Raw genomic sequence first — 26,162 nt, forward strand, 5'->3', positions numbered from 1 at the left:
GGCACATTTCCATATGAATTAAGTAGCCCGCGGCACAAATTATGCACCGAAGTTATCATATAATCAACCACGAGAACCCGATGTTGTACCAGCAGAGCACCCGAGGTACATAGCAGAAGGATCACGTGAACCATACTGTATTTATGACGAGATATACATGACAGAAGGACCACGAGAATCCCACTCTATCGCGAAATGAAAACATCAGAAAGACGACAGGAATCATAACTCTGGTGCGAGATTTTTACTCGATTAATTGTTATGCAAAATGATCGCGTCATGAAAAACCTCGTAAAGTGAGATCGCGTAAAGCGAAGGATATCCATAGCACAAAAACGGGACATGGGAACATAATTTCACATACGGGAAGGGCCGGAATCCTTATCAAAATGAAGATCGATCTGAATTGCCTTTCTTCAACTAAAAAGAGGGGTGGGTGGAGGAGAGACACAGAGAGAATCCAAATGGATGATGATACGAACTTCGAAAGTAGTTATGGGGCGGAGTTTCAATAGCGAGGAGTGCGGCACTCCTGCCCCGCAAACAAGACCGATAGTAGTTGCGGGCCAGGCACGCATACGAACGTAAATGACTGGTATAACCCGCACATATTAGCGGTTGCCCAAGCCCTTCGAACCAGAACGAAAGCGGCTGTCCTTGGACATTCAAAGCATGGGCGGAGATACGGGGAGTGGGTGCCCAGCGTCAAATGTGGAGTCGACTGATCAATGAGTAAGTGAGTATATGAATTGACATCATCGTCCACCAGGCTTCCAAGTCTATCTCCGCCTATGATTCAAAGTAGAACGAAAGCGGATGTCCACGCCCTTCAATCTAGGAAGCAATAGTGAAACCAAGGTTGTTCCACTCTTGTTGCCACTGATTGGTTACCGTGGGGCTCTGTTTCTTTGAAACAATTTAGGGTTCCGCAAATGCAGTTTCGAAAAACCCCACGATACTCAGAACAATGTTTTAAACTTTAATGAAATTTTTTTTCCCAAAGCAAAAAAAGATCTTAGAAATGAATGTTTTTAGTGTTCTTTCAATACATGTAAATATAAATCAACTTAACAATAGTTATGCCGTCTCTGAGGGCTGCTAAAACCTATCAGAGTGGTCCTCGCACTTGTACGAGGTGTTTCACCTTGAGGCCCATTTAAGAGCTTTATATAGCAAATCGCCAGTTTAAGTTCAATTCTGATAATTTCATTCTAAATGAAATTTGAGGGAATTACGAAAATTAAATAAATTTTACACATAAATTGCGGTATAAATTAGCAGAAATTTGCCCTTTTGTTTCAACAGGAAATTTTGTCGGAATGTCAGCAGCTGGAGCTTTGGTTTTTTACCGACTCACTTTGCGATTTAAATTAAAAATCACGTAAAAAGTGGTAAAAATCAAAAATTTTAATCATCGATAAAATCTGAATAAAATTGTCTTCAAATTTTTCGTTATAAATTTCTTCCTCAATTCTGACAAATTTAACGGTTTCGCACTGTTTTTGTAATTGGGAACCGCGTAAAAAACTTTTATATTTCCCTCCAATCATTATTAAAAAAAAATACAACACAATTTTCCATATTGGAATTCTCACAGAATTTTTTCACTTTCCGACGCTTTTCGAGGAACACCTGGTATATGTTAGGGTAAATGTGATAAATCGATTATTATACATAATCACCGGATTTATATCGGTTATTATGCACATTCATAACATTTACCGTAACATATATAAGGCACCAACGTATAAATATTGTCGAAATTAATGCTCCGTCATAAAGTTTTCTTGTGAAAAGTGCTCCGCGACTTGAAATGTTCGGGAACCACTGGTTTATAGCGTCGCCTTATTATGGAAAACTTGTACATCAACTGTTTTTTTTCGAAATATTGAGAACATCAAAGGATAAAAAAAAGGTGCCACGTATATGTGTCGTTGTTCAATGCAGTGGTTCTCAACCTTTTCAAGCCCGCGGCCCGGTTTTATTCATTTTTGTGAGTCGAAGGTCTGGGGAAACACACGACCAACGGAAAATGAATGAGGAAAAATGAAACGGCCAATCACTCGCGGCCCGGTATGAATGCATCAGGGGGTCCCAGTGGTTGGGAAACATTGGTTCAATGGCAGTCTTATGATTTTTTTTTGCTCTCGCTGTAAAAGATGTCCTTCCCTTTTGACGTACATTATATAAGGCGACGAAAGGTATTTCCAAAGACTCATAGATACCACTATCTAGGAGGCTGATATCTCGGGAGTAAAACTGTATTGTAAATATCGACAGGACTATATGGAACTCAAGCAATGTGTCCAGGATCGAAGCAAATGCGAAAGGCGCAGCCGCACTGGACCGCTAAATTTTACGGGCCCCAAAACGAAATAAAAATACTTTCATTATACTATATTTTTATGACATGAATGTCGCTCTCCACTTGTTAATACAAGCTCGTCGTCCATGAGCTATTAGCTGATCGGTTTCACCGTCCATTGCACGGTTCCGTTCGGCATATATACGCTCTAGCGAAGGAAAATCTCTATCTCCTCTGTAGCTTAGTGGTCAGAGCACTCGTCCGGCAATCGAGGGACCCGGGTTCGACTCCCGGTAGAGGCAGAGATGAGTTTTTTCCTTCCTTAAAAAATGAACATCTCAAATACTAAATATCTTCACAACATCCAGTCTTCTGTATATCTTGTATACTATATTTTGTCTTACAGACGTGGAACCCACAGGCTGTAATAAGCGGATACACCCCCCACCCACCACCTATATTTGCCTATGCACACAAGCCTAGGGTTTCGACTCCCAAAGACAAGAGTGCAGGTGGATTTTGGTGCCCTGGGCGCTGCTAAATTCTCCCTTTTAACGACGTATTCAAAACTACACGGGGAGGGGGGTTCATGCTTACCCCCATCTGAAAAAGTATTTAGTTGCGGCCGGCTCTGAGTAGCGATTGTCTTGCTCTGACAGCCCTTCCATTGTGGTGAATTGCGCATAGATATTGTAGATATGGCCCCCTGGGCCAGGGTCATAACTAGAGGGTGGCAACTGCCCCGGGCGGAAAAATTCAAGGGGTGACAGTTTTAGGTTGGAACAAAGAACACCATTACAAAATTATCGAGTTTTAAAGTTCTGGGGGTGGAAAAATAATGTTTGCCCCTTTGGCAGGCCTCCAGGACAGATTTTTCATGGGACCCTCTAGTGAACTTACAGACAGAGGAAACAAAAAATAATAAAAATCATTCTGGGGCTGGAGTCCTGTCAGGCCTGTCTTGCGGGCGCTATGATTGTAGAGCAGTCGTTCTTACCCTTTAAGTGCCCTTGAACCCCCACAGTTACAATTTTTCTCGGTGGTTTATTGTCCAAATTTATTGCCAAATGACTTTTTATTACCATAATACAGTAGCACATAGTTTTATAGTCGTTCTCGTGTGCGATCGTAAACCATAAGGCAGACATCTTCAACCCGTTGCTCGCGATCACCACAGTGCTCCCTGAATCCACGATGCTCTTATGTCGGCCCAGCGCTTCAGTCTGCCAAGATTTCAGTGAAGATAACAAACTCTCACATAGAAATTTTGTAAAAAACAAACGGGACAATATTTTTTTTTTTTGATAAAAATCCTGGGACGTATGGTCATGTGATTTATCCCTGCGGGCTTCGGCCTTCTGCAAGAGTACGGTGATAAAGCCGGGTTTTCCTAGGAATAAGTGTTTTCCGCCGCGTGAACCGAACAGTATAATTTCGCGACGGCAGCAACGTGTTACATAATCACGCTACGCGTTTATTTTTTCCTAGCGTGGCGCATCAGATCAGGGCGGCATCAGCTACTCTGTCATCTGCATGCTCCGGTTTGAAGAGAAGGGACAGAAAGCACACACGAGTGAAGAGAATATCATGGCAAAACCATGGCGCACGAAGCATTTGACTCCTCCAGAAGCAGTCGGCCAATCAAGCCTGACGTAAAACGCTGTCGTGAGGCGTATCGCGCTCTGTAGGAAAACGGTCATGCTGATTTTGTTATTGGTGAGTGAAACAGCGTGTCGCGCTGGGCGAATCACGTTGCGCGCGGCACAGGAAACCTGCTCCTAGGAAAACCCGGCTTAACGTGTATTATCATCCTTCTGATTTTGGCGGAAGAATTTGAGGCACTCTGTATATACATGATTTCAGTGAATATAACGAGCTCATTTAAAATTTTGTTAAAAAAAAAAAAAAAAAAATTATGAAAAGTCCGGGATGTATGGTCATATAATATATTACTGCAGGCTCCTGTCTTCTGCGAGATACGATCCGTTATTCAGTTCTGCTCCCATAGTCCATTATCTGAGACAGAAGAGCGAAGTCCAGTAAACAAAAGCAGAATGGCGGCAGATTTAAAGTTTTATTCTTAAATGGTACGTTGACGAATAAAAAATCATTTTATTTTCGTGCATTCGATTGGTTCGCATCATCATCATTCACTATTCATTGGTCGCCCCCTCAATTCGAATTTCATTTGTTCTTCCCTTAAAGTAATGAGCAGTTCAGCAACCAACGGTCCGGTAGGTCCTCAAACAGCTTTTATTTTTGTGTGTGTAATGTTTATAATTAATTAAAAAACAACAACAATAATTCACCATCAATATTTTGCGAATTCCACGGGCGTAATCTTGATGTGCATAGTTTGTTATATTGCTTGGCAGTGGCGTAGTCAAGTTTGTAGCTGTGTGGGGTGGGGCAGAGGCATATTCACCCGGGGGCGGGGGGAGGAGATGTTAAGTGTGGACGATGGCCCAGGGTGGCAGGTTCGAAGGAGTGGCATATTTGAGAAATGAGTGGTCCAGAAAATTTGAGTAGAATGGGAGAAGAGTGGCGAAACTCAATAACCTATCTCTGCGAGTAGTCATCTTCAACCTGTTGATTGTGAGCACCATGTTACTTCCTGAAACACCAAGTGTGCTCAATGCTGATTTCATTCTCACGAGCACTTTATCACCGATTCAATAAAACACCGTGTGAAAGTGGCATTCAAGAATTACAATTATGCAGATTTTGGACATATGTATGTCAATGTTGCCTCAAGACATATATGCTCAATCCATGACCCAAATGTTGCCCTTGGAGTCGTGTGATATGACCCGTGGCCTCGTACCTAATTTTGAAAAAATAAATAAACTCTGCGCTACATTTACAGATCACTTAAGGGATTCTTTGCATCTTTACAGATCACTTGAATGACCTTTGGTGCAGCTCCACGTCATTCAAGTTACCCACGGCATGGTTCCAGAAGAACTGCTTATCCACAGCAGCCTGCAGTGCAGTTACACATCACTTGAGTGAACTATGGTGTATTCACAGCTCACTAAGTGACCAGTGACACAGTTCCAGACACAATCATGCTAAATCACTCAAGTAACGTGTGACACATTTACAGATCACTTAAGTGATGCATGACACATTTACAGATCACTTAAGTGATGCATGACACTGCTACATAGCACTTAAGTGGCCTGTGGCACAGTTCCACATCGCTCAAGATGCCCACTGCACTTAAGTGATTCACAACATATTTACAGATCACTGAAGTGATGTGTGGCGCTGTCCCAGAACACTTATAAAGCCTGCAATGCAGTTTCACATCACTCAAGTTACCCACGGTACAGTTCCAGATCACTTCAGTGGCCCAGGACATGTTCAGGTCACTTATGAGGCTGTTGCCATGTTTACAAACCAAATGAAGTAGCCCATGCTCTTCTGAAGGTTGAACACCCTTGCCCTAAGAGGTGATCATTTGATGATAAACATAAGCTGTGTTTGCAATTCGAGAAAGGTTGAATGAAGACTTCGCTGGCCTAGAGTGTGAGGAAAGAAAGGGTGACAAAAACAATGTGCAAGCATTAACCGTAAAAGAGTGACCCAGAGAGCAGAGACCAAGCAAGCAAGAGAAGAAAAGAATTGGTTATGGGTTGTGACCCAGACTTGATTTACGGGAGTTTCCAAGATGGGTCATACAAATCCACTTACAACCAGCAATTCTCGAGCTATAGGTCATAGCCCAAACTTAATTAACGAGGCCCTCTAAGATGGGTCAGGTCATGATACAAACTTGATCTGTGGGAACCTCCGAGTGCAAGCATGCCCGTGACTATAAGAATGATTCAGAGAGAGACGAACAAGGTCTGTGCGTGACCGAAAGAGCATGGAAGCATGAATAACAAAGAAAACGAGAGACCAGGTCAATGAGTGTCCAAATATCTAGGGAGTGTGCAAGCGTATGAATGCCCTAAAGAATAATTCTCTAGAGTTTGGTAATTGAACAACCAAAAATATGACTCGAAGAGTGTTTGCACGGAAATGACCAAAAGACTGACTTGGAGACAGACATACTTACAGGCAGAGGGCTAAGCGGGCCCAGGGTAGTTAGTTCAGAGGTGCGACAAATTTAACAAATGAGTGATGAAGAAGGGCTGCAAAATATGCATAGCCCACAAACAGCAAACGAATAAATAAATCTGCCTCTGAGGTTAGGTCCAAGGGTCTGAGTAAAATTCCTAACTTTAAACATAATTTAAGATTTATAGATCCTGAGTGCTAAGCGGTTTAAATGTGTTGAAGTGCGAGTCTCATTTTTTGTATTTCAGTTCTGATCTCTTTAATTTAGAGAAGTGGTTCAGTGAGGGATAGTGGTGCACCCACCCCAGCTGGTGCCACCTAGGTTTGTAAGCCATGTGCAAGAAGCAATATTATCAGTACGCAGAGGATCATTTATGATTTTACCTCCTGTGAACTACACAAATTTTGCTGTCCTCCTCCCATGTTGATCTAATTTTCTTGACGGCTCAATTGCCACCATGGACCATAGCCCACATTCCTGTAAATAAGCCTATACCTCCGTCTCTGAGTCACTCACATGCTTGCATGCTCTTTTTATCACTCCCATACTCACACAGTTTGGGTCACTCGTTTGGTCCTTCACATATTTGTATACTGTTTTTTGGGCACTCCACTCTAATGTTTTACGCCAGCGATTCTCAACCTGTTTTGACCCACGGAGCCCTTTCTGGTGTATAATTGCTATGACGGAGCCCTGTAGTCCTATTTTTTATTTATTCATCAAATTTACTGACTTCTTTTTATTATTAAAAAATATTATTTTTTTTCAAATTTACTGGTTTTTTTTAATTATTTTCCTCGAGTGGCCACGGAGCCCCTGAGAGTTCACACAAAGAGCTCTGCGGAGCACCGGTGCTCTAGGCCACTCTTTTCATCACTCCCAAAGTCACTCGTTTGGCCATTTACATACTTGATCACTCTTTTGGAAACTCACTGACCTAATCAATGTTTTCTAGGTCACTGTCACACTCCACACTTTTTTGGGCATTCACATGCTTGCATACACTCTAGGTTACTCTTTTGGTCACTTTCGTGCCTGCACACTCTTGTTCACTCACACGCTTACAAACCCTCTAGGTCATTTGCTTGTTCACTCACTGACTTACTTCCTTGCTGTCTAGTGAGCTATATAAATTTTGCAACCACTCGTTAAAAAAATTTTCTGCCCCCACCTCCAAACTTGCCGCCCTGGATTATAACCTACTAGTGTCCCCCCCCCCCCCATTTATATATGCCACTGTCAGTATGGCCCCCTCCTCGCTCTGGGACGCTGAAGTCGCTTAGATAGCAGAATACTCATTATCCAGGCAACCCAACCTTTGTATTTCTATGGCACCACTCGTGTGATAACTAAAATCATGTGATAAATTGTAGTTCAATTTTATCAAATTTTGCTGCTATATGTTAATTACTTGAATTGTTGAAAAATATTTATTTGGAATTCAGTGTATTTCGAATCAAATATTCTAAAATTCTAGTGTCCTTGTCATTGATTTAGACCCTTTCTAGTCTTGAAAGGAGAATCAAAAGAGCCCGTTTAGAAGCGGAACTTGCATTAGTGAAAAAGGAATATGAAAAGGCAATGGCGATGATGAAGTCATCACTAGATAACAAAACTTTACCTGGAAGCTCAGCAACTACTATAACAAGAGGAAATGCCACATCGTCGCTAGATAAAGGAAGTTTTCCAGAAAGTTCAGTCACTGGTACAACAGAAGATAATGTCAAGTCGTCATCTTACCAAACAGAACAGCCAGGTATTAATATTTAATTTCTATTGAAATCACCTTGTATATGACATGTTATACTCGACATCCTTCACCTATGGCAAGGGTGCACAACTTTTTTCAATCTACAGGGCAGATATGCAGTAGTTCTGCTGGTTGCAGGCCAGAAATGTGTATATGATGTCATTCGATTATTATGTCAGATTTTTAGCTATTTTTGACACCCCCATGTCAGCCAAATTTTGTCAGCTCTTATGTTATTATAATCAAAATTTCTGTTAATTTCAATGCTATTTAAGGGCTATTAATGCAACTCAAAATTTCTTTTGAAGAAATTCATTGTGACCCACCTTCTAAGCGATATATGTTAAACCTATGACCCGCGCACCAAATGTGGCTCTGATTATCTGATGTGGCAGCCTCCTGAAACCTAATTTTATAAAAATGAACTATATATATAAGCGACACATTAACAGATCGCTTAAGTGACCCCTGGCACGATTCCAGAGCATTTAACTGCCCCATGGCATATTTTTCCAGATCACTGTAGCGACCCACAACTCAGTTACAGAACACTTAAGCAATCCATGACACATTTAAAGGTCCCTTGAGTGACATGACACAATTTTAGAGCACTTAGACAGTCCCCCAATGCAGTATTGCTACATCATTCAAGTAACCTAGATTGCATTCCCAGATTACTTAAGTGATCTGCGGCGTAGTTACAGATTGCTTGAGTGACGTGTGGCATAGTTCCAGAGCAAGCACTTAAGCAGCCAGACACATTTTCAGAGCACTTGAAGGATTCGCAAAACATTTAGAGATCACTAAAGTGGCTCTGTAGGGGACTTATCAATAGGAAAAATGTTAGTTCAGGTGCCCACAAAGTAGTAAAAGGGTTTCTCATTTTTGGCACACGCGAAACACATTTGAAACCCCCCCCCCCCCTTGTCATAAAAACTCAGCAAATCTGAAACCCCTCCCTTCCTATCGATGCTGAAATAATACTTGAATGACTGCGTATAGGGTGACCATATGACCTGCACTTCACAGTACATTTCTGTAACTTTGGTTGTCCCAACTTCTTTATAAAATGCCCTCCTTTCCCCCCCCCCTCTTTATCTTCAGTGAGGTTTACTTTAATTTTTGAAATCAAGAATTGTAATTATTTTTATGACTTATAAATTAATGCCTTTGACAATTTTCTTTGGCTGTAATTGGCAACTTTATTTGCCTTTGACAAGTTTTTGGCTGATATTGGCACTTTTACTTCTCCTATCTTTAACATTAGCTATTTGAAAAAATCACTTGTTATAGCAAGATTCTTGTTATAAGCCAAACTCATTATATCAAACTTTTAATTTCCCCCAGGAAATTCAGTTGAAAGTATCAAGGTTACAGAAGTTGTAAAAAATAAAAAAGGAGCAAAAGACGTTGAATGCTGTCTTTCGGAATCTGCAATATACTTTTGGTCCCGTCTAATTATCCCTCCTGTGCAGAAAATGACCATAGTATAACAAAAATGATAAAATGATAGCAAAGTTGTACCATCAATATACCTTACAGTATCTGCTTAGGAATTCATCTTCGTGCATTCTCATTCTCCTAGAAGTTTGCAAAACACACTGTATATGAGGTTTATTTAAAAAGTAACCAACCATAATTTTTTGTGCATGAACCAATGAAGCATGGTTTAATGCACATATGTAGGCAATCCTAGTGCACATGCTTGAATTTCTTCTGGTAGACTGCCGATGAGTGAGCAAGGGGACGTAAGCACTGTTATATTTTGTTTTTGACAAAATAGCAGGAAAAACTTTAACAACACACTGTGTTTAATAAATTTTGTGTGAAGCTTTTTGATTCTCGGGTGAAAACAATTCACAATACTCAAAGACCTTCAGAGATGAAGAAATGAGCACCACACCGATAAAGGAGTGGTACAAGTGCTACATAGATGGCTGAACATCAATGGAGAGTGAAGCATGTTTTGATAGGTCCTCACCATCCAGAAATGAGATCATTATTAGCCAAGTGATCATGATTCTGAATCACCAGAGAACTTGCAGATGAGACGAGCATTAGCATTGGATCCGTTCATTCCATTTCAACTGACAATTTGATCTCAGGAGATTCAATCTCAAAACCATGCTGACCATCTTCTTTGACTCTCGTGTCATTGTTCATCATGAGTATACACCACACAGCTCAACCATCACCAAGGCGTACTACCAAGAGGTTCTGCATTGTAATTAAAAGCTCCATTACAATTAATGCAGTAGCATTCAAGTTTTTCCTGCCGTTTTGTCAAAAATGAAAATGTGATGGAGCTCAATTACTCTTCCTCACTCATTGTGCTCTGCCATGACTGACAGTTGCAACACTTTGGTGCACTCCTGGTAGTTTTAGTTAATCCAAATATTTGCTGACAACAAAATGTAAATTTTTCACCAAAGATTTATTCATGACTAATTCAAATTTTAATTTAATTTTTGCTAAAGTTAAGATGATTCGAAAGTTCTAGGAAGCATATTTTCTGGATATGCTGAAGTGAACTCGGATAGAAAAGTCATCAGGTGTCAGCCTGAACTTGAATCCAGGCCCCTCTTGCAAACTGGGCAAGCATGCTACTATCTACACCACTGGAGGGCAGGTTGATGTTTCCAGTGGTGTAGATAGTAGCATACTTTCCCAGTTTGCAAAAGGGCAGAGTTCTAGTCCCGGCTGTGACCTGATGACTCTTCCTTCCAAGTTCACCTGAACATAATATCCAGAAAATATATTTCCTTGATATTGGGCTGAAAAAAAAGCTGTCTATCTCTCGATTCATTTAACATACTATTTAATTCAATACATTCAATTTACTCTGACTATTTACAAGAAACAAAATTATATATGGCTTATGACTAGAAATTTCTCACTAACTGTCTAGTTCTGAATTCCTAAGTTTGACATCAGTTTGTTGATCATGCATTGATCGCGATCGGTATGTAGACTTTAACTTCTAAAAATTTGAAGTATATGAGACCTCATTTCATGTCACGCACAGTAACAGGGAGGAGATCATCATTATCCCTGCAGGCAAGAAGAAATCCATCATAGACTCTTATCACTGTCGATGAAACGAGTGATCACAGAGAGAATTTAACTGTCACAACCTTGAGCAAGTCTATGAAGCTATGTTGAGAGAGAAGTTATTGGACATGAGATTGTCCATTTTGTAGAGAAGATCAGCATATAAGGCAGGAATTCAATCAGTCCAACCATCACAACAGATAGTCGAATGTGAATCAAGCATCTAGAGAATATACTTACTAGAACATGTTAGAGAATTGAACTCTTCCGGACCAGCCAGTGATGACTGATTGACCAGGTACTAAATGCTAAGACTAAAACATGTCAGTTGGAGAGATTAGCTGCAACAAGTATTTTTGTGCAGACTAATCATGAGCCGTATATTAACAGGAATTAAAGAAATTTTCAGACTAGTTGATCTCTACAGAAAGGCTTTGTCTTTATATGAAAAAATTTGACATCACAAGGAAATTTACATGTTCTAACATTGTACATAAATAATAAAAATTACGCAACATCTAAATGGCAATACTCAACAATATGGGACAAATTGGCCAGGTCTGTCCAATAGTGCCGAGTAAAAGTATAACATAACAAAACAATAGAAACACAATATTTTCCTATCTGTCACAATCGACCAAATTGAGACAGATCCTTGGACCCTTACACTGGCTAGTAGCAGGTACTGTTACACAGCTTCTGCAGGCAGAAAACAATTCAAGCATGCACACTACAACTGTCTACTTGTGTGTGCACCTAACCACCCCTCCCTAGCTTCATTGGTTCATGCGTGAAAAATCATGGTCGGATACTTTTCGAAGAAACCATAATAATATAACATATCCATGGTTTCACATCTATATATAGGGTTTACAAGCCAGAGTTCTGAGTCATCAGCACGGAGAAAAGAAACATCTAGTGTGTATGATCAAGTGAGCATTTACTTATTCTCTTTATTTATATGTGGATTATGTAGTTAATTTGCAAAAAGTTTTACTATGGGTTACTAATATGTTTTTTAGGTATGATGGCTACTGGTTGGCTATCACAGGATGGCCATTGTCATCAGGGTCGGACAAATCTATTGCCTGAGGCATATAAAAACTTTGATCAGGCATGTAACTTTTTTGGCTACACGCCCGACCCAGATATGTAAAAAAATACTTCAGTTTTTTTAAATCATTAAGGGTGCAAATGCTCCTATACACATGTCTCATGTTTGAAATTCCACAGAATTAGTTAGGCAGTCTGTGTATGGTGATATATCTTTACAGCCTTAATATTTTGAGACCTGTGTGGTGCCAACAGGGCAGAAAATTGAATTATTTTTGTATTTCTTTCAAAATTTTTAGGTTTCTTATATTGGCAAATAAATCATTATTTTTTAATTTTTGAAGTAAGTAAATAAATCCAGTAATAATATTAGTAATATTTTTCAGTCATATAAAATATCAATTCAGGCATCTATTATTTTGTTTCTTGTGCGCCATTGGGCGTGTAAATTTTTTGAGATTCATCCAGTCCTGATAGTCATGCTTTTTCAAATTGCAAAGCTTTAGAGCAAATGTTTTTGATGGTAGCCTGGTGTGTCTATCCATTTATTAACTTGTATCAATGAAGTAAAATCTCATTAGATTATAACACAACTCTTCATTAGAATACCAAAGCAGACAGTCCCCAATTACTGACTTTTTCTTCATTTCTTCGCTAATCTTCCAAAGCAACTATCTATTGTCAGAATCAACATTCTCAAAATTGTCTCTCATTCATCAAGTGTTAATATCTCAATTACCATTCTTATTTTCAACAGCTGCTTAATGAATTCCTATGCGTGGTGGCGATTTGAAGGATAATCTTTTTATTTTTAACGTTAATTTTTTTACTTTTTAAAAGTTAAAATTTTTTTGTGTTTTACATTGTTAAATATTATTTAATGGAATGATAAAACAGAGATGATAGAGATAACCTACCTGCAGGGACTTTGAAGCCTTTCTGTAAACTCAATATTCAAGCAGTCATGCTCATTAAGATCTCAAAAGTCAATGTTTTTGACTGTCAAAACAGTCCCAATCGATTATTTTTTTCATTGCCAGTTTTGGCAGTTTGTCCCAATAAACGACCTGTAGCATATAATGATCCATGTACAGCAAAAACTAGGAAAAATTGAATTGGTGTAAGTGTTGGAGTAATTTGTGCTGATATCAGTATATATGTTTCGAGCTATTTTTCGAGTATTTTGTTCTATTTACCATGACTAATTTTTTTTCATGATCATGTGAATAATCCATATTTCAATCAGAATGCAGCGTACAAGGAGGCACGTGCAAAAGAAGCAGAAGAGCGGTTACAGCGATTCGAAGAGGAAAGTAACATTCTAGACAGACAATTTCTGGAATCTGCAGCAAGATATGAGGAGGCTCTTCGCAACGAATGTCTTGAAGTGGTAGGCAATTTTAAAATTCAGTCATTTTTAACTGAACAAAAATCAAATATTTTAATTATTTTTACTTGATTTTACAAAACTTTTTTGTAAGCCATTTACTTCTTACTCAGATTTTCAAATGTGTTTAGTTCTCCTGAAAAGTTTGAACTGTATGTCAATTTCCTGCCTTTATTATTTTCCGAGAAATTAAAATTTTAAATAAAAGACAAAAAATGACTTTCCTTGTTTGGAGCCAGCTGCAGCTATAACTAGTGAACAAAATAAAACCAAATTTCACATACAGATTGTGGAAGACATGGGGAAATAAATGCCTCAAAATAGGGGAAAAATTTTTACCAAAAGTCTGATTGGAGATTTTGGCACTGCAGTCATGGACGCACTAGAAAATTTGCATATCTAGATAGATTGTAAATATTGCCAAATTGCCTAGTGCATACAACAACAACATTGCCACTCATTTCATTAAATGGAAGAGCAAGCGTTTAGTCAGTTGGCAGTTCTTCGATTTGTGCTTGATACGTGCCCTACTTCACCTCAACTAGATACTTAGTTACTCATAAAGCTGTTTCGCACTAGACAGTGTAATGCTGTGGCGGCTCTTAGGGAATTTAGAAAGCTTCATAACCTGCCTAAAAGTCCAATATCTGCTGTAGCACAGAGAGCTATGATTAAGAAATTCTAGAAAACTTTATCACCAAGAATTGGAGCAGGCAAAGGATTGAAAGCGGTGCCAGACTATGTACTAAAGCCCGAGTGGCACAGTGGTAAGATGCTCGTCTTCCACAATGAAGGTTACAATCAAAGTTCATGGGTTTGAATCCGGGCATAGAATGTCAGAAGCAAGTTATTTACCTACTTAGCCTGGGGCGACCACAGATGGATTGAGTCTTCATTTCCTGCCCAACTCCACTGGTTGGAAATTGCTATATGGCGATATATATATGACTGGAGCTGGTGTGCTGTAAAGTAGTACTAACAGAAGCTGCTACTGCTGTGTTTGATGACACAGAGACTAGCTTTTGGACCAGTTGTGGTCCAAGTGCTCAAGCAATGTCTCGTAAAATCTATATGCCTTACGCTACTGTATGGAAATTCTAATGGAAAATGTTGCATTTCTATTTATATAAGATCAGTCTTGTGAACATTGTGATAAGTGCCTCACCTATGTGCTAATGTTTTTTGCCCGAATGGATCAACATTGATTGGCTTTGGAAAATATTGCGAAGAGATGAATTTCCCTTAAGAAACTTTGTATCACAAAAGCTGACTTTCCGATAACATTATTTGTCCTCCCCATAATTTTATTTCTTGGGACTACAAATAGTGCTAGACCCTCTTCCCAGGATTTGGCGCCCAGGCTTCTGAAAACATATAAAATGGGGTCAAACTATGCGAATTGCCACTCACTCGCAGAACAGTGTAAAAAAACCCCTTCAATTGCTGTTTCCAGCTATTTTTTTAAGAAAAAAGTTTACTCCTTTGATTTATTCATTCCTTACTTATTCTTTAAATTGCGTCGATTTTTCCTGACTGACTGTACTTGAAGAAACATTCATGTAGCCTTTAACAGAATGAAAAAGTTTGCAAAAGGACATATTTATCACACTGGAAAAACATCAATGACGAATCCGTCTTCACCATCAAGAGTTGCAACGCAAAAGCCGTCGGTAAATTCAAGGTGTCTATTAAATTTCTAATAGTTTAATAATTATTTTCTATAGTTTAAATTAAAAATAATTTAATTCTATAGTTTTTACTCACTATCAAATTTCTTAGAATTTTCTAATAAATATTCTAAGAATGACCCAGCAAAAGAAGTTATCTCAAAGTATGTTGAATCAAACTGAGGTAATGATCAAGAGCGAACTCAAAAAGAAACATTTTAAATATGAAATGGGTAAATTCTGGTAAAAGAAGCAAGATCAAACATTCAAAAGTACTTGAAATTGTCGTACAAAGCACAACTTAGACTTGCATGAGTGGTAAAATCAAGAAAAATAATTACTTTTCTAATGAGTGTGTCAAGTCTTTCTTTTGATAATTTTTTTTAATTAGTGATCACCAAGTAAATACAAGCTAAATCTAAAAACACTCATTTTCAAATTAGTTTTGAAATCTGAAATATCATATTTGAAAATGTCTCTGCCTCTCATTTTTTGATATTTTAGAGAATTTAAAAATATAAATATCAAGAAATCTCTCAATTTTTTTATGATTTAAAAATTGAAAAAAATTATTTCTTTTAGAGGAAATCTCTATTTTGAGCCTTGGGGGGGGGGGGGCACCCCCTTCTTTTGAGCTGAGATAACACTGTTTTTTTTAGTAAAAAGTAATCCTACTGCATATATGTACATAAAAACTGTGTATTTTATTTGCTATCAAAATTTTAAAGTGCTACAAAACTGATAAATGCTGTTACGAAAACACCATTTTTGCTGCTACAAAAATAATTTTTCCTGTTTCAAAAATCAAATTTTCATTTCCCACCCCTGTAACGCAGACAGGTCCTATTACTTGTACCATTAATACCAAAAGTTATGGTCAATTGCTGCAAAATTTTGTCATTCCTTAATTGCAACAAAGACAGTTTTTGGACGCAGTAGTTTTTATGCAAGATGGGGCACAGCCACATATTCATGGTTCAGTACAGTGACTTTTACTCCAGTATTTGGGTAATGACAGTTATCAATGAATATTTTCTGATTGAATTGCCACCTCATTCCCTTTATATTGCCTCATGTTACTTTTGTCTGTGTGGGGGGTACCTTAAATCCTTTGTGTATGCTGGTGGTGTTCAAAATCTGCATGCTTTAAAACAACATAGGATGGGTTGTTACAAACATCCAAACCGACAGTTTACACACAGCGGTAGAGAACGTCGTACACTGGATGCAATATGTTGTATGCAGGATCAAAACATTGAAAATATTGCACTTCATCCAGAGAACCCTAATGTTTATGAACAGAATATTTTTTTTGAGTTCAGAAATTCATTCATAATGGTTTAGTATGTTAATTTTTTTATTATTAAAACATTATTGAAGTTCTGCATATTCTATTTTGCATGTGCTAATTGTAATTATTCACTTCTTTTTTTGGTCCTAACAGCACCAAGATCTCCCCCATCTGCAACTTTTGGTACTAAATTTTTTGTGGAATTCATCTCCCCATGCCTTCCACAATGTGTGTATGAAATGTGGTTCCATTTTGTTTTTTAGTTATAGCTGCAGATGTTTGCAAACAGAGAAAGTGATTCTATAGCCACCCTGTGTTTTACCCTCACTGCATATATTTTGCAGCAGTGTATAATATGCATATGCAAATTAAATTTTTCAATAATGAAATCTCAACGAACAGGGAGGGATTGTTTGTCAAATTTTTATAGTAATTTTGTTTTTTTTCTACATGCATTGATACGCTACCCATAAATCTTTGAAAAACAGTTTTTTACAAATAAAACTTTAGAATATTTACTTCTACTCCAATATCTCTCTCAAAAAAAAACAGATGAGATATGTAAAACAGTATATAATTTGAAGACAAGAAAATTACTTTGTATGAAATTATAGAGGAGATGTGTGTGTGTGTGTTTTTTTATATTTTTATTGCTACAAGCGAAAACATCAGCTTTGTTTAAAAAACAATCTTTCCAGTTAAACTGTTTTATGGAAACCAAAGCTATATTTACTGTTAAATACGAAATTCTAGGAAATATTTTTCTTTTTAAAGAGAACAATTTTTTTTGTGATCACCGAATAGTCAATGAACAAGTTTTATATCAATCATGATGACCATGTAGGTATGAAAAGTAATTATTCTGATTCTGTGCATTAAAATGAGAAAATTGGCAGATGAACTTTGCCTTTAGTTAACAAAACATCCGAGAATTAGATTTTGCACCAAGTTTGTTTGCCTTACTGTAATAAAAAAAAAAAGGAGAGATATCCCATATATACATTATCATATTGTAAGAATATTCACAGTTGTATCATGCATGTCTCATTTATCTGATCCCTTTATTACACAGCATTCATAAAAAAATAGTTCATCATTTCAAAATTGCTTTAGGCCAGTTTTTCTGGTGTATTTGCATAAGTAAAATCATTCTCTCACAGTCAATTTTGCAATCAGCCAACAGCATTTGAGGCTGCATTTGTGGAAGAAGAGAGATTGAAGAGATTAGAAAAGGAAAAGGCTGAAGTAGAAAAGCAAAGAGAATTTGTTGCTACAGAACGATATAAGGAGGCTCTACGCAGGAAGCGCCTCGAAGAGGTGAATGTTTTATGCAGTCTTTAGCTTAGCATAAATTTAGAGGGAAGGTAGAGAACATCAATCCGAACCATATTCATGAAGAAAAGTCTGACCAGAAACGCCACTCACAGGAGGTAGAAGAGACAGCAATAACACAATATAGGAAGCAGTAAGAAACATGTCATTAGCCAAAACGGTATCACAACTGTTAGACACATATTACTGTTTTATAAAGAGGTGATTAAAGTTCCGACTATTTGCAGTGATGCATGCTTGACACCATTACGCATGAATTATTAAAAATTTTCAAAGGTAACTGGATTTTTGCAGATATTAGCAATGGTGACTTTAATTATTCGCTGTGATGCATGCTTGACATTGATGGTGATGATTTCTGAACATTTTCAAAGATATCTGGAAATTCTCACATATTAGCAGTGGTTTGCACTTGCCATTAAGCCCATGCCAGAAACTGGACGTTTTGTTCATAATGGACTTGATGGTCCCCCACAGAAAGAAATTAATACTGGAGCTAGTGTACAGTGCCACCGTCTGTTTCCAGTCATGCTTTCCCATGTGAATATGGTTCATATTGATGTTCTTAAACTTTCCTCAAAGTTTTTATGGGGGAGTTTTGCGTCACCCTCAGTCATTAATTACTGTGTATAGGTGCCCTGTATGTAATTCAGTACAGTGAATAATTTTTATCCCATCTTGACCCCCCAGGTTCCTCCAATGGTCTATGATCTGTATTCTAGACAAGGACAGACTGGGGGGAAAGAGGGGGACACATTAAGGCAGTGGCACTTCTCTCAAACTGCTAAACATTGGTACTCTAATCTGGGATTTACTTTTTTTCTCACCCTACCAGGATTGTAGCATCCGGTTTAATTTATATCCTGTATGGCCTTACAGCCTGGGTCAGGTACATCATACATATTATTCTTTTCCTCGGCATTTCTTTTCCTATGCATACTAAAATCTAGTTTTATTACATAAGTTTCAGACAAAATCAAATGTATTTCTTGATGTTAATATTTCTCTTAGATCAATGAAGATGTTTGCTCAAATCTTTGTCTGCTTTCAGGAAAACATTTACAGCATAACTTTGGTTAACAAGCTTAATTTGTTCTGCCATCATGCTCGTTATCCGAATAGCTTGTTATTTGAATCAAACTTCCCCATAAGAAATAATGGAAACTGAATAATTGTGGAACAAATTATCTTTCACATAAAAATGATTAATAAAAGGGCATTCAATCAATAATTAAACACAATAATACATAATACAATAAAATAACTGTAATATAAAAATAAACATAATAGCCATAATTAAACATACAATACGATAATGTTTACAAATTAACTTACTCTAAAGAATGAAAGGGAGGGGGACTATCATTTAAGATGATTTATGGACTCGCTGTTGTTTGAAACTTTTTTTTTTTTTACGTGAATTTCAAAAAGAACCTTATCCAATGACACTTGCTTTTTCTTACTTTTTTGAATTTCTGGGAAATGGAAAATTGCAGTGTTCATTGGACTCTCACGTGGCTACAGCTTTATTTGGGTGGTTCTTTTCTACAGAGTTTAGCACAGATTCCCAAACATTCTACACATCTCTCTATTCTCATTTCATGTGAGGGACTGTCCATAAACTCTTGCTGGTGCGTGCAAAATAAATCCATAACTTCATCTACCGTCAACTTCTAGACATTTTGCACCACTAGTTCTTGAATGTCAACCTCATGTACCTCCAGCCCATTGTCTTTCCCATGCACACAATCTCTTTGACAAGTAATGACTCCTGTTCACGAGCTAGCCCCCTCAAAGTCACGTTCTATAATGCAATCAGCCCACAGTTTTCTCCAGAATTTGAAAATTATATAAGAACTTCAAGCACACATAAGCATGGCTGCAATGCAACATGTAATTTTGTATTGTAAATATTCACACTGTGTGTTAATTTTCCGAGTAAGGCACTCTTACCAGAGACTGTAGTGTATATTACCCACAATTCCATAACACGTGTGTGGGGCGAAAGAAAAAACCATCAGCTCAGTTGTGATGACATGAAAATAAATAAACAAAGTGCAAATTTTTTGCCCAAAGTGTGAATCATCGCTTGATAACTGAGTCAAAATTTTTGCTCATCATGCAAATTGCTTGTTAACCAAACCACTTGTTAACCGAAGTTCCACTGTATTACTTTACAGGAGCGTGCTCGTACTCTTCAACTCTTGGAAAAAGCAGAGAGAGTCCATAGGCAACAGAAAGCTAGAGATGCTGCATACAAGGCTCCGGTAAGTATTCATAATTGCAACTTATTTTTGTTAGAAATGGATATTGTTCAATTATTATTTTTTTAAATGGGGAAAATCCCCAAACCAAGGGAATTATTCAACCAGGGTTAAAATGCATTTTGTAAGATTATTTTTTCACTGATTTAACATCACATAAACATATATTTTATAGGGTATGTCCATTATGTGTCCGATGGTTGATAAAATGGTGAAAAATAATTTGCAGGCAGCTTTGGAACAAAAAGTAGAAAAGATATTGAAGTGCGGAAAGGGTAAATTTTTTCATCAACATTTTCGTATTTTTTAGTAATAATATATACGTGGGAAATGTAAATTTAACAAGCATAACAATAGTTCTATGCATCCTTTTGACCCTCCCAATAAAATATTGATGTGTGCTGTTCTACTTCCAGAAAAAAAAATTGTTACAAGGCAATAGATAAGGGTTCCATACAATTTGAAAGAACTGTGAATGACCTTGTATCTCTTTTGTTTGGGCATCTTTACATATGTGGAATTCAAATTTTGTCACTTTAGTTGTTCCTGTCAAGAATTGTTTGAGAACTTTTCAGTGAAGTTGCTGATGTGCTGTAGCACATCAAATACATGAAATTTTATAAGAGCTTGAAATGTAATTCAGTCATCCTATGGTACACTTTTACTCGAGTAGTAAAGACCCACTACTATTGCCATGAGCACCACATCAAAATTTTGAATTCCTTGCCGAGAAATAAATAAAATTGAGAACTGCTGAGAATAAAATTTAGAAATGCATTTGTGAAAGCAATATTTAATTTTAAACAAAAAAAACCAGTTTTTAACCACTGCTATTTATTATCACTTTGTATTGATTATATTTGAATTCATATTTATGTTATTTATTATTCTAGCTTTTAGTGATGGGAAAGAAAAATTACTTGTTTGATGCATTGTAATGTATTTTTTAAAACTTAAATTCAGCATGGATGTATGAAAAACGTAGCCAAAACATCTTATCTTAGTAGCAAGGAGAAAGCTTGTTTAAAATTGCTAACACAGTTATGGAAAAATGTTTTGGACCCCCCCCCCCATAACAGATAAGATAATTGTAAGTCTCTAATGTTCCTATCTTGAGAGTAAATGACATTGAAAAAGAGAGTCAACTAAATAAACACATGATTTTCTGAGAATTAAAATGGATCAAACAAATTTTGTCAGATCTTTGATAGATTGCAGTGTCAGACCTACTATATTTAAGAATCAACAAATTATTTAAATCATTAAGCATTATCTGACGTTCTCTCTGTATGTGAATACATATTATTTACTTTGGTATTTTTCATCGATTTATAGTTTACCTTCAAAGATTTAAATTTTCGTATTATTATGTTTTAGTGAACCTGAGTGAGGGAAAACCTTTTGCTTCATATACAAATTTTTATGCAGTTTGGTCTTCATTGTTTTTGCTTTTGTGGTTTGAGAACCAATCCCTTTCCATGAATCTATATGCAATCACATGAAATCATCTTTCTTTGTTGTAGAACATGCTATAGAAGATTTAGATGGGTATACTGATGAACTTGAGGAGCGTTTTGTACCAAAAAAAGCTGGCAAAGTGGAAAGTTCATCCTCAGAAGATCTAACAAGATACAATGATTTTCTCAGAAAAGAAAGCTTTGAAGATAGATATTTTGCCACTAGAGAAAGAGACTCTGATGTGGACCTTCTCAACACTGCCTATGTTGATTCTCCGCCTACTCGTGACTCGCCTCCTCTAAGAGCATTAAATATCAATAAATTAGGTAATTATGTTATATATTTACTTTTTCTTTGCATTTTCCAAAGTTTTTTCTATGTTTATTTGTTCAGGGTTACCCCATAAATTTTTTTTATTAGTCCTTTAAGACAAGTAAACAAATTGTGCATCACAGGTTTGTGGCTAAAAGTTTTTCTAGGATGAGCACTGAGCCCCCTACCATGAGTGTCAATATGTGCCTATTCAGTGATTGCCTACTGCAATAAGTCAAATGTTTACTAGACAAATATATGCCCCTGAAAATGATATTGTCATTAGAGCACTGTGGGTTATGATTACCAGGCAGCCGCAGCTGTCAAAAGTTTGACAAACACCGCTCCAAGATGCTTTCATTTTCAGGTACAGTTAAATTGAGTACAGCAAAGTTCGCTTGTGTAGCAAAATCAGACTTATCAAAGTTCTTTCTGAAGAACCATTTTTACTTATTTTTATTCTATGGTCGTAACACAGTGCCAAATCTAGTTAGGGATTGGGTGTTTGATAGACATTAGATATATGTATTTTTTGAAGGCCTTAATTTTTTTTATTGAGTTTAAATTTTATGTACATCATCATTCTTACATCATTATACAAAAAGTATCAAATGTGTCTCTAGCTGGAAAGCATGACTCGGATGGTGCCACAGCAAAGAAAAATGCTGCTGTCCAAGCAGGTCCCGCCTGTGACAACAAAGAAGTTCAGGCTGCAGCTGAGACACCTAAAAATAAGACTAATGCAGGGTAGTATTTTACTTAAATATCAGTTGTAATATTCTGAATTCTTTTTTTTTCTATGACCTCTTGCTAATTGAATAATTTAGTTTACTATTGAATGATATTGCATGTGAAAAGCTGAAATAATGCATAGGAGAGTAAGTGTTTTGCTTTGAATTTTTATTCCACTGAATTACTTTTTATTGAAAAAATGTAACATTGTATATACATATTCTAAGTAGGAAATTTATTTTATAGCTTGAATGGCTGGAAGTTTTTGATAGTACTATAAAAACTTGTGCCAACCATTATAAATCTTTGGCAGCAAAAAAAAAAGTAGGCTTTATTGTATAAAATTACCAAGATGGATGCAGGGCCGTAAGATTTTTACAGCTTGGGGCACATTATTTCGCCCCCCCCCCACACAACTTTGAAATTTAATAATTTTGTAACGTGTTCTTTGTTCCCACCTAAAACTGCTGCTCCCTAAATTTTGCTGCCCAGGGCAGTTGCTCGGCCCTGCTGTAAGAGACTAAAAAAAAACCTGTCTTGAACAGGATATTATTTCAGTCTCGACCCTCTGTTTCATACAGATTCCACTGTACCATGTATGAGCCTGTGTTTTTGAATATAGCAGCCTGTAAACCTGTCTTGTGATGTTAGTGTCATTTTTTTACCTAATAATATTCATCTATTTTCTTTCAAGGTTGTTAATGCCTTCTCCGAGCTGTGCAAAATCTCAAGGTGCCTTCCATACACCACGAAAATGCTTCAGTGTTGTAAAAGACCTTCTGTTAAAAAAAGAACCAGAGATAATTTCCAGTCAATCAAGTTGTGTAGATTCTGCATCACCAGTTCATGCTCCAACTATGTTTCCAAGTCTATACACGACTGAAAATGTGTTCTATGCTTCTTCTAATGATAACAATATAAGGAAGCCAAAAATTGTGGAACCTTTAAATAAAATTGAGGGAGTGAAACAAAAACATGTGCCTTTTTTTGAAACTCATGAAACAGACTTAAGATTACTTCCCCCGCTTTCCAATGATTCAAGTTCTTTGAATACATCCTCGTATCTTGATCATATTTCAAAAAAATATTCTGCAAAGGATGATGCAGCTTTTTCAGTGCCTATATCTAAACCTTACATTTGTGCCATTCCCCTCTCTGATCCCATCCGAGAAAAGCCATCAGAAAAATCACAAAAAGACTTTGTTACAAATATAATAACTGAAGTGGGTGGCGATTTTTTAGTGACCAAAGTCGGCGACGATTTCTTGGGCGTCAATTCTTGGCCTCGAGAGAAAAAAGTAGAGTCTCTCTCACTGATTGCTAATCTCTCTCAAGAAGGAGATGAATCTTCGATAGATGAATCAGCAGAGTATATCGATTCATATTTGCAAGATGAAAAGATACGGCTGAATAATTTGAAAACAGTTAGACAACAATTAATTCAAGAGTTGAAAAGGAATCACTTTAATCTGGGAGATGACAATGCAGATCAAGATCAAGGAAGTGGTGACAATTCTATTCCAGATTTAGAAGATGATGTCCCGATTCTATCAAATGATATACCTTTCATCTACCATGAGCTAAGCACAATACAAGAACTTGATTCATCATTAACTGCTGCCCAAGATGATGAATCAAAGGTGATGCATCGAAAAAAATCTACAGACTCATCAGAAACTGAATACAAATATCCTGTTGCTAACTTAATAGACAATCATATTGACAATGTATTGAAATTACTCAAGGATATTACTATCTTGCCTCAAAAATCACCAGAGAGAGATTTTGTACAAATTTCAAAATTAAGAGAAACGTTACAAGACAGTGCAGTAAACAAAGATTCAAGTTTATCTGCTCAGAGCTCAAATTCGTCTGATGCAGAACTCAGTGAGTCACATAAGAATCAAGGAAGTGGTAATTTGTTGCTTGAAGCAGCATCAGATATGACTAGTCATGGATCTTTAACTGCGAACATTTATTATCCGACTGCAGCATTGCTCACACCTTCTGCAACTGACAGGTTTGGGATGGATACTACTAGTTGCAATTCACGTGACAATATTTCTCGTTTCAGCTTATTGACTCCTCATCATGCTTCTTCATTGAGTAGTGAGAGCAAAGTACCCAGTAGCGACTCTGTCATGATACGAGATCCTTCCATAGCTGCCCAAACTGAAAAACGAGAGAAAAGTCCTTTCTCTCTTGGCAACACAAGTTCCATTAAACTTTCACCATCCAATACTGACTCTTGGCCCAGTGATAAAAATGCAATGGCATCTGCAGGGCATAAACAAAATAATATTGATAACTTCAGCATTGGTGCAAGCTCCTTTAAACCACCTATTCCATGTTATACTCTGAGTTCGAACGACAGTAGCCTAATGTCAGTAAATTCTGAATTTTCTGAAAAACGGCAATCTCTTCCGAAATCCAATATTTCAAGCAGTTTCAATAGCAGCAAACTTTCCCAATTTCACTACATTCCAACCACTGTAAATCAGAAAATACCTGGCACAAGCGATGATAAGTTTAAATACCCTAGCGTCATTGAATCGCAAGATAACAAATGGTCGAAGTCAAGCAATCAAGAAATTGAATCAAAATTCGGTGAAATCTCCACTGTGAAAAACCCCCCTCTCAGTTGTTCGTTGAAAACCAATGAGCAACTTACCTCTTCAGATGATGAAAGCTCTTTCAAACCTTTAACCCCACACAGCACTATATCTTCTGGGAATATCAGCAAAGATTCGTGCATTTCAACATCAGTTGGAACTCCCAGCGACACTTCATCATCAGCAAGAAGTCTAGAGACAAAAAGAGACATGTTGAGTGATGCCCAGAAGATTTCTGTGATAAGAGATATTGTTTTAAAGCAGCAAAAGGCCTATTTCAAAGATTCCTCTGAGCTGACATCTCCTATCCAAAGTGTGTCGTCCGATGAGAAAGTCACAGTTCTGAAAAAAATGTTGCAACAAATTGAGGATAAGAGCAAGGTATGGCATTTTTATTTACTGTGGAAGTAACATAACGTTTATTTGTTTAAAAATTCTATTTTGATGGATACCATTAACTATACCCATTAGGTAGCCGAATTGTGTTGGGTGGTGTTCATTTTGTGTCCATTAAGACAAATGTCTTAAATAATGTTATAAATATGTTTATCCCTTCAAAGTTTTATCTCTATGAACTTACTCGAACATTATCTCTATAAATTTACCCGGAAATCAATTTAATAAGGTAAAAAGGTCTCACTTCTGGATGTTGGGGGGGGGGGGGGTAGTTAAAAAATGTAGTACAAACCAAGTCAATGATTAATGACAAAAAAGGTTAAGAAAGACATAATTTTTTTTGGCCAGCTATATAAGAACTAAATCGCATCTTCATGTACCAAATAACAAGAAAAGGCCTTGATAAAATTAATCTGGAAATGTTTTATTAGTGCAAAGGTACTTTTTGCACAGCTATCGTTGCATCAAAATCAATTGTGCATTATA

The 26,162-nt window shown here is 37.1% G+C and overlaps 1 protein-coding gene across 5 annotated transcripts in view; it reads left to right on the forward strand.

Annotated features, from left to right (window-relative positions):
* The first annotated feature begins 4,312 nt into the window (after positions 1 to 4,312).
* Positions 4,313 to 26,162, forward strand: part of LOC149070925 (uncharacterized) — a 35,725-nt gene continuing 13,875 nt past the window's right edge. The window contains exons 1-10 of one of the 5 annotated variants that reach the window (XM_089248626.1): positions 4,313 to 4,392; positions 7,880 to 8,127; positions 12,040 to 12,104; positions 13,472 to 13,615; positions 17,747 to 17,887; positions 20,083 to 20,169; positions 20,342 to 20,441; positions 21,690 to 21,950; positions 22,560 to 22,683; positions 23,363 to 25,661. In XM_089248626.1, the coding sequence (XP_089104752.1) occupies positions 7,953 to 8,127; positions 12,040 to 12,104; positions 13,472 to 13,615; positions 17,747 to 17,887; positions 20,083 to 20,169; positions 20,342 to 20,441; positions 21,690 to 21,950; positions 22,560 to 22,683; positions 23,363 to 25,661 (3,396 nt within the window). In that variant the 5' untranslated portion in view covers positions 4,313 to 4,392; positions 7,880 to 7,952. Of the gene's footprint in view, positions 4,540 to 7,868; positions 8,128 to 12,039; positions 12,105 to 13,471; positions 13,616 to 17,730; positions 17,888 to 20,082; positions 20,170 to 20,341; positions 20,442 to 21,689; positions 21,951 to 22,559; positions 22,684 to 23,362; positions 25,662 to 26,162 lie in introns of all 5 variants that reach the window. The other 4 variants (XM_089248625.1, XM_089248624.1, XM_089248629.1 and 1 more) reach the window with 4 other exon arrangements.

This window comes from Pholcus phalangioides, unplaced genomic scaffold (genome assembly GCF_987345545.1).
Source record: "Pholcus phalangioides strain wild (caught in Gottingen) unplaced genomic scaffold, Ppha-v1.0 ptg000020l_1, whole genome shotgun sequence".
In the NCBI taxonomy this organism is placed as follows: Eukaryota; Metazoa; Arthropoda; class Arachnida; order Araneae; family Pholcidae; genus Pholcus; species Pholcus phalangioides.